The sequence below is a fragment of the Brassica oleracea genome, chromosome C2 (assembly GCF_000695525.1).
Source record: "Brassica oleracea var. oleracea cultivar TO1000 chromosome C2, BOL, whole genome shotgun sequence".
Lineage (NCBI taxonomy): Eukaryota > Viridiplantae > Streptophyta > Magnoliopsida > Brassicales > Brassicaceae > Brassica > Brassica oleracea.
Window position 1 is genome coordinate 52,826,600 of NC_027749.1, and position 9,084 is coordinate 52,835,683.

General features: G+C 30.2%; 1 protein-coding gene across 2 annotated transcripts; it reads right to left on the bottom strand.

The window, feature by feature from the left end:
* On the bottom strand, nt 1-2,179 carry LOC106324826 (transcription factor bHLH93-like). Of its 2 annotated transcripts, XM_013762812.1 has the most exons (4): nt 1,291-2,174; nt 626-808; nt 293-460; nt 1-190 (listed from the first exon to the last, which is right to left on the bottom strand). In XM_013762812.1, exons 1-4 carry the CDS (start codon nt 1,927-1,929, stop codon nt 104-106), a joined length of 1,077 nt encoding a protein of 358 aa, XP_013618266.1. In that variant the 5' UTR covers nt 1,930-2,174; the 3' UTR covers nt 1-103. The 2 variants fall into 2 exon arrangements, with proteins under 2 accessions (XP_013618266.1, XP_013618267.1); XM_013762813.1 differs by lacking the exon at nt 1-190 and having other exon boundaries at nt 295-448; nt 624-808; nt 1,291-2,179.
* Between the last annotated feature and the right edge of the window lie 6,905 nt (nt 2,180-9,084).

Consider the following 9,084-nt stretch of genomic DNA (forward strand, 5'->3'; position numbering starts at 1 on the left):
CTAGAAAATTCAAGCTTGCAATGGAAATAGACACCAAACTTCTATTTTTTGAAAGCATGAAATAAATAGTATGTTGGTTCATTAATTTCATCATAAAAACTCCTTACAAGCATTTTCCTCCATAACCTGCGTTTCTAAACAATGCTTGCTTTATATCTTCGGAGTTGATGAAATCTCTCTGCTGAGCTGCCTATAAAGACAAACACACACACAGCACAAACAAACTCATCAGTCTTCCCATTGCAGATATATTATTAGGATATCATATATTATCTTGATATCTTCTTAGTACCTCGGAACAAGAAGCATGCAAAGAGAAATCACTAAAGCAGCTAATAACACATTGTTCAATCTCCAAGCCTAGAGTCTCTAGTGTGTTAACAGTTGATAGAAGCAATCCCGGTTTGGGGGAGCAACATATCTCAACCCGAGTATCTTGGTCTCTCCGGTCCACTTCAAACTATACAAAACATAATAAAATTAACAAAATCAGTCCGCTTCAACCTGTGAATTTGTAAAATTTCGAGGGTATTTCTAGTAACAATTCACAAGTACATGGGCTAACATGTAAAACTACAAAAAACAAGAATACTGACATGAAAAGTTATCTTCATTCTTGCTATACCTTTGGTGAGTTTCTGACCAGCGGTTCGTTTGTATTAAGATCCTTGATATCACCGAAGAGCTTAGAATGATGTGAACTGTTGCTAACTCCAAGTTCTTGTTCCTCGTCTTGTAACTTGTTGATTTTGTCTAAAAGCTCTTTCATGTAATCTATGGCATCTCCTAGTATCGATGTCCTGTCCATCTAATTTTGAAGATAACAATAATCATTATTTTAAAAACTTTTAAATTATTTTATATATCTACTTTTCAACAGGTTCTTAGATTCCCATAAAAGTAAGAACACAATAATTAAACAAGTCTTAAAAAAGGTTCAAACAAGAAAAACAAACATATAATGTTGAAAACATAGAAAACGCTATTTTCATGAAAACACATTTAATATATTAATTCACTCAGTATAAAGGACGAATCTTTTGAACCAAACATTAAATCTTCAAAGAAAACAAATACTACAGCTAGCTAGGGTTTAAATTTTGAGATTTAACTAAGTTCGAACATACTGATTAAAAAGATTAATCTCTTTATTAGCCCATATAATAATAGAAAAATACATTACTCCCATTAATTAAAAAAATAGAGGAAGAATATTTTCTTGATTTTGACCATTATGATTATAATTATTCAAAAAGGTTAAATCATAAAACGTTAGAATTATTATTTTACCTTACTGATATTTGGAACAATGGATCTGAGCATAGAGAGACGATCGTTAAGCCGTTTTCTTCGACGTCTCTCCGCCATGAGATTCTTTGAAGGTTGGCCTTCAAGCTTTTTGCTCTTCTTCTTGTTTGTTGTCTCTACTACTCCTCCACAGTATCCTACACTGAAGCTTTTGCTCTGATCAGACTCCACCAGTGGAGATGGATACGACGAGTGATTAATGAAGCTCTCTTCTTGGGAAGTTGGAAGCATCACTGGTGGTGAAGAGGAAGAAGAGTCTATAATCTCTTGTAGGGCCTCAAGAAAAGGGTCATCGAATGTTGAGGCCGTGGGGGAGATTAACGGCGGAGATGAAGATGAGGGTGGTGGTAAAGGTGGTGTTTGGTGAAGAAGCAACGGTGGAGGTTGAGAGATTAGGTCCATGAAAGAGGATGAGTACAGAAGAGTATTTTCGTCTTCTTCTTCATTGTTGAAACAGAGGTAATCAATGTTCCATCCATTTGAGAATAACTGATGATGATCAAATCCGCCATTAAAGCTCAGGTTGTTGATGTTGCTATTGTAATTGTAGTTGTCGGTGGTTTCTTGCTTTGTCGGAACAAGAAGCTCTTTGAACACATTCATCTGAGTCGACAGTTCCATTTTTTCTGTAATAAGGGGAAGAGAGTACAGTGTGTATGTGTGTGAGAGATAAAGAGTTTTGTGGATTAAAGAAGATGAAGTGTAAGCGTATTTATATATAAAATCCAGAGAGGTGTTTAAGTGAGAGAGTAATCTATTGATTAAATTAAAAACTCGTCTTAATTTGGGCTTTATATAATGTGTGGGCTTTCTTTGGTTTGATAACACATTTTATAATTATTTCTCGTGACGAATAATAAAAAACATTTTTGTTAGCGCTAGGCTCTACCTCTGTCTAGCTATGATGAGTAGATGAGCTATTTATATTGGTACAAGACATAAATCGATGTAATTTTTATTTTGCCGAGGATTGCCTATGCAAAATAAAGGTGCGAAATGTTAATCGAGTTTTACTCAAAAATCATAGTATAATAGAACGCATAAGTCTTTTTTTTTTTTAAATGGATACTCCATAAAGTGGCATAGTTTGTAGAAAGTTAGGAGGAATCCATAACTGAATTCTATAAGGGGGTCTTATTGGACTAAGGGTTTGAGAAAATTCTGGGAATTTTAGATGTAGTGGAAGTTGGATAGAATTTGTAGATTTTGATAGGAATTTAAAAGTATGATTTTGGTTTTCTTTTTCTACGAGATTGGTGATTTGTGAGATTTTAAAAAAATATTTTAAAACAAAATAAAACAAGCTAGGTATACCATAAGTTATCATAACCGCAGAAGATCATTTCATCGGATTCTCCTCTTACATGAAAAAAAATCTGAAGTGAAGAATTTCTCATGTCATCATCAATGGTCCAACCTTTAATTATTTTATTCATCACTCTCGCTATCGCTTTCCTGCTGCAAAACAAATTTCATAAGAATAAAAAATAGAGTAGTTGTATCTCTCTTTTTCTCTGAGAGCTTCCATTTTCTTAACCAACAACAACAAAGCTTGAATCATCTTTTTGAATTTTCTGTTTCTTTCAAAAAAAATTCTGGGGACAAATATAAATTGGGTTTTCTCAAAAAGCAAAACAACTAAGATTCTCCTGTATCCTTAGTCAATTCCATGACCACCACCATTAACTATCCAATCCAACACAAACTTCGACCTAGACACCAAAATCAGTCCAACATTCTCCTAATAATCATAATCCTATCGGTTATCTTCTTCATCTCCGGTTTATTCCTCTTTACACCACCGGAAGAGACAAAGGAGATTAGTTCGACAAAATGACTGAAGTTGTATCTATTATTCTCCAAGAATTAAAAAAAAAAGAAATTAGGTCGAAAGTTAAGAAAAAGAAAACCTATGAATTTTTTTCAAATACCATCTCACACGATGGAATTTATGTTCACACAATTTTAACTACAAATCATTTTCAAATACTTCCCAAATACTTTCTGAGATGTTTTATAGATGAAATCCTTATTTTCCAATAAGGGTGGATTTGATACATCCAATAAGCAAGGATTTAAGATAACTTTTGTAAATACTAGATCCAATAAGGTGAGATTTGGACAAAAACAAAATCCTACCAAATCACCAATTCAATAAGCTCCCATTTAGTTTTGATGATTAATATTATTGCAGTATGTGCGGTTTCTAATTTCTAGAGGTTCTATGTCGATATATATATAAATACGATGCAACGTTAAGATGTCTAAACGAAGATGAAAGATCTTTGGGTTTACTCTATCTATTTATTCCCCATTAAAACTTGAAATCTTTCGCCATTCTTAATTTGTTTTTTTCATTCATTAAATACATCATACATGTGATCGTTTCTTATTACATTTGGTGTTAATTATTGCTGAAATTGTAGGGATCTTTAAAAATGTTAACATTTTTGATTTGAACCACTATACCACTATAGAATCCAACATATAAGTGTTTTATATATTGATTTTTCTTTTATGTATGCCATGTGACTGATCAATACACGCATATCCATATATTTAATAGTATCATACGTACGATTGCGGAATTAGTAAACTTCAGTTGTGTACGTTGGTTATATGGTTTACAATTGGAGATTTGTTTATCACGAAATTCTATAATAATAGTGGTTACATAACATGATGTTAAATTAATCTCTTTCAATAAAAAGGAGGATTTAAGTTGTTTTGAAGAAGAAAAAAGGACCCAAATTCAGACTTATAATTATATCAACAAATGAAAATGTAATTATCTAAAGTCTAATAATTAGTTATACGTAAATGACAAACAACAAGAAAGAAAGAGAGAGAGTATACGTTTGATTACCCTTTCCATACAGGAAAGCCTTGATCCCACAAATTTTCTGTCTCGACGAAAACGGATCATCAACATTGTCGACTCCCTCTTGCTTTATTTATACTCTTTATGTATATATTTATTTATTTTGTCTGACATATTTTTATATTTACAAACTAATGTTGAAATAGTGTCTCCAGAGGAAATTACTATTATCTGGTCACACAGGGTACGTAGTTGTCTATTCTTGTGTATACGCAAATAACTAAATTGCGTCGATCTTGCCCTAAATTCGATAATTAGCCTCAGTTTTGGTTTTAGTTACAATTCGACCCTTAAATCAAGGTATCTTTTGTCAATAGTAATCCCAAACTTTTTTAAATGATTGGAACATAGGCTATAGAAATAATTGCCTTATTGTATATGTTCACATTTGTCTCACGTACATTTGATATGGACGTTTATCTTTTAATTGTACGCTTTTACAGTCATGTTTTCATAATTCAGATGGACTATTAGCTGCAATTATTATAAACTAATCACCGAACAAATTGGAACTTTGGTTTGCTATTAACTAGGGCACCATTAGGGATGTAGATTAGCAAATATGAAAGTTAAGGGGTTAATTTAGAAACACACTTATAGAAGCAAATCTAGCTATTTGACTGCTAAAACATATGGGTGGTATCTTATATACGAAACAAATCCGTGGACAATCACGCATATATGCCTAGAATGTAGCTTTTTCATTTTCTATTAATTTTTATGTTTGCATGTAAACTTCTTGCTCCATCTTCAGTGCCATTCTTATTGTGTATAAAACATAAGAATAAATAAAAGAATATAAGAAGAGAGAGCAGCACATGGCAAAGCGAAGCTCCATGTTCACGAAAACAAACAAGCTGTCTAAGGCCTCTCCCGTCCTTTCAGTTCACTCACTTTCAATCTATAATAAACCCATATATATACATTCACATTTCTATGGTACAGGTGTGAGTATTTTTACATATATATATAATGTATTTCAAAATTCTCTAACCAAAATGGATGGTGATCTTGTGATACTTGAAAGTTTTCAAGATGGTGACGATCACTATTTCAATTCAATTTAAGAAAAAATGATTTACATTTTCAATATGATATTATCAATGGTTGACTATAGATACCGAAAGAGATTATGAGTAAAGTTTTGGAATTTCTGAAATTTATAAGTTCAAAAATTCTTCTATATATAATTAGTTAGATCCAAGAAAAGTATTTCTAATTGTGAAAGAGAAAACACAAGCTAGTTTATCTGTTTGGATATTGCTAGCTCAGTTGCTTGTCAAATTTTTATTATTATTTCCTCTTTATCATATTTTGGGATTTTAGTCAAAATTTATTGTGTTATTTAAATAATATTTTATAATTTTAATACAAATTATTTTGTGATTATTTGTATTTTATCATTTTATATTTAATTGAATTTTGAATTTAAATAAGACCGGATATTATAGTACAAGTAACAAATTTTTGACATGCGTATTAAAAAAATTTAAACATCATTTATAATAAAGCAAAAAGTATACGCCCGTCATAAAAATACATTTGCTGGTGCCTGATAGGCTGCCATATATATAGTGTAGAAGATTGCCACATTAATTAAAACGTAAGTAATAACGTGATATTATATATGTTTAGAATTATGTTCTGTGCTGTGTTAAAAAAAAAAAGAATTATGTTCTGTGCTAAAAATATTATTCTATACTGCATAATACGTCGTCTGCATTAACAATTATTATTTTTTGATGAAAAGTAGAATTTTAAGTATCAAACAAACATGATGTTTATGTTTCAACATAAAACAGTCAGTCTATTATCAATACATACTAAAAACAAGTTGCTTAATAAAAACTTACTAAAAACATAGAGATACTGCCAGATGTATCTATAGGCACGCATAAACAAATGAATATATAAACCAAGTTGCTCTGGTTAGGAGCTCCAGCTGGAATGTCCGCCCCTGGGTTCGAGCCTTGGCCACTGCGGAATTTACATGTGGGCTGCAGCATCCGAGACCGAAGACTGTTACACGGTGAGCCACATGGTGACGCCATGGCAGCGTCCATGCTCACTTCGGTCTCTAGTCTGGACCATTTCGGTGGGGCCAGAATACTCGGTTAGCAAAAAAAAAAAAAAAAAAAAAAAAAAAAAAACAAATGAATATAAGTATATATATACTTTTAGTACGTATAATAGGATATGTGTTTATATTTATGTTGTGAAGAAGAAGAGACGGACAAGGCTGTGGAATGGATCGAGGCTTGTTTGTATTCGGAAGCTGTGATATGCGTGAGAATTTGTTGGGGCACATTCAGTGAATCTACTGTATCGTGACCCTGTCCCTAATTAATGAACTCCTCTATTATCTTCGTCTTCCTCCTCTTCACATGACTCAACTAACCAAAAAGCTGCTCGTCAAAAACATTAATTATAAGTTCGTCTTCATCTTCTGTACATACTCGTCATTTCCACTAACTTCTTTTTGGACTATAATCATAAGTCAACCCCCTTGCTATATCTAAGAAATTTCGACGATTGGGATAGTTCGACAAATTTTAATGATTATTTTTAATATTTATTCTCATCTCCGTAAAGGAAATAATTAACTTCTAGATTTTTTTTTGAGAAACGTGATTAACTTCTAGATGTTAAAACTAGAGACGATAGTTAAAGTAAATAATACTACATCTACATACTGCCAATTAATAACGAGTGCTGGTTATTTGTTGTAAAGCCCTAATCTCATCCCTTAAGTTAAGTAGTTGGCTTCATTATTTTAAAATGTTAGATAATTATCAGAAAGAAAAGTTGTAGTTTAAACATGCTACAATCTTCAGTTTTCATATTTTGTAACATTATAATTATTTTTAAATTTAGGAAGAAAATGCTTATTGCTAGGGGCTAGACAATAAACCGATGGCGGTGATGTATAAACTAATGCTAAATAGATAATGTTCCAACAGTTTAATCAAAATAGTTAGCAAATTGTAGATGACTTAGTGTTCTATAAGATAACCAGATATCTTTTGATATATATAACATATAATTTATTTGATATATAGCATACCATTTAGAATTACTTATAAAAAAGCATAACATTTAGAAATTAAACTGTGGGCTGTTCCTCAAGGTGAATGTGCGACAAAGAAAAGGGGCCAAGACCACGTGAATTCTCCAAGCAATTTTCGTACATAGCCTTTCTTTGAAGCGCACACGTGTTCGAGTTACCATTGCCAAGCGACCACGCATCTTTTCCGTATGGGCCAAAAATAAGTATGGGCAAAATGCGAAGAAACTAAACAAAATGCGAATGTATAATAGTAGTTGTTATTGTTACTGACAAAAAAAATTGTTACTGACAAAAAGTAACTGTTAGTAATTTTAAAACTTTTGAATTTTGTTTTTGGACAAAAAAAAAAAGTTTATGAATAACAATTTATTTTAATAATATATGGTGTGTCATTAAGAGCTTAAATCGGGGGGATGCGATGCAGATGCGCACAATGTTTGTTTACCCTGAACACAGTTTATTTTAATTTCGCGGAATAGTTATTTTGACTTTCACAAGAAAGCATACTATTTTCTTCTTTTTTTCTCCTCTAAAACCTCTCTTGTTAAAATAAAAACATTCATCTGGACTTAACTTTTCATTACCTATACTATTAAATCAGAATCTTTCTTTAATTACAAAAATTTTCATTAACTTTTTGGCTCTATATGTTTATTTTTCCAATAATAAACCTGATTTTGTGGGTCAAAACAATAAACTAGATTTGTAAGGCAATGGGCTTAGGCCTATTAAGATAAATAAGATATATGTTTGCTTTGCTTTCTAGGTGAATTGGCTTTTGCGATCCAACTTGATCATTTTTGCATGTAATTTTAAAATCAAGTAATAGTGCGACTTTTTTAATTCTTTTCAGCAAATTAAAATATTTGAAAATATAAAATATCTACATTATAATTTTTTTCATTATATAAACATTACTATACATATTATATTTTTAATAAAAAGTATAACATTTTTTCTGAATATAGTAAATTTATTTTATTAAAATTATTTGTTATTCTTTGATATATTATTTATACCTTAAATAAATAGATATGTAAATAAAATAATTTTCTAAATATTTCTCCCATTTTATTATAATGGTGATTCACAATATGAGAGTTTTTTTATTTTACCTCAATTATTTGAAATGGTTTAAAACAAAAATGTAACCAGAACCGAAAAATTCGAAATTTTTATATATCCATACTACATAAAATATCAAAATATTCAATCACTTTAACCAAAACTCAACTTCATATATAACTAAAACTGTTCATATATTTCTAAACAAAAAGCCACAACCAAACTGAAATCGAAAACCAATAAAAGCAAATTAGAGTCAAAAAAAAAGCGAAAATGTTTATAGCAAAATAAATTAGTTAACAAACAGTTATCTCAATAAATTTGTCAACAAATCTAGTACACTATATTAAATTGAATGTCACTATTCATTAATAAAAACATTATATTGTTATTAAGGATAATTATATAAAACTATATTATGCTACTAAATATGTTTCTAACACAGTAATTGATCTCGCATCCAAACAATATAAAACGTTACGTCTTACATTTTTAATAAGTTTTTATTATTCTTTTTTTAAAATTATTTGTTAAATCAAATAATTGACTAAAACACTCAAATAATTTATGAAAATATTAAAAATAAGTAAAACTATTTTTAGCAGGTTTAGATACTACAAAATAATTTCATTTGATATGAAATAAATTAAATTAATAGATTATTTTATTTATATCAAAATATCTATCACACAATTAAAAAAATAAATTACATATATTTTTATTAAAAATAATAATGAAACAGGTTGAAATAATTGAAAAACAA

Bases quoted from the DNA above. Each gene is read 5' to 3' on its own strand.
- LOC106324826 (XM_013762812.1), bottom strand. From the start codon at position 1,929: ATGGAACTGTCGACTCAGATGAATGTGTTCAAAGAGCTTCTTGTTCCG. The intron at 809-1,290 runs GTAAAATAATAA...CTTCAAAATTAG, and splicing joins TTGTTCCAAATATCAGTAAG to ATGGACAGGACATCGATACT. The intron at 191-292 runs GTACTAAGAAGA...TTGTCTTTATAG, and splicing joins TGCATGCTTCTTGTTCCGAG to GCAGCTCAGCAGAGAGATTT.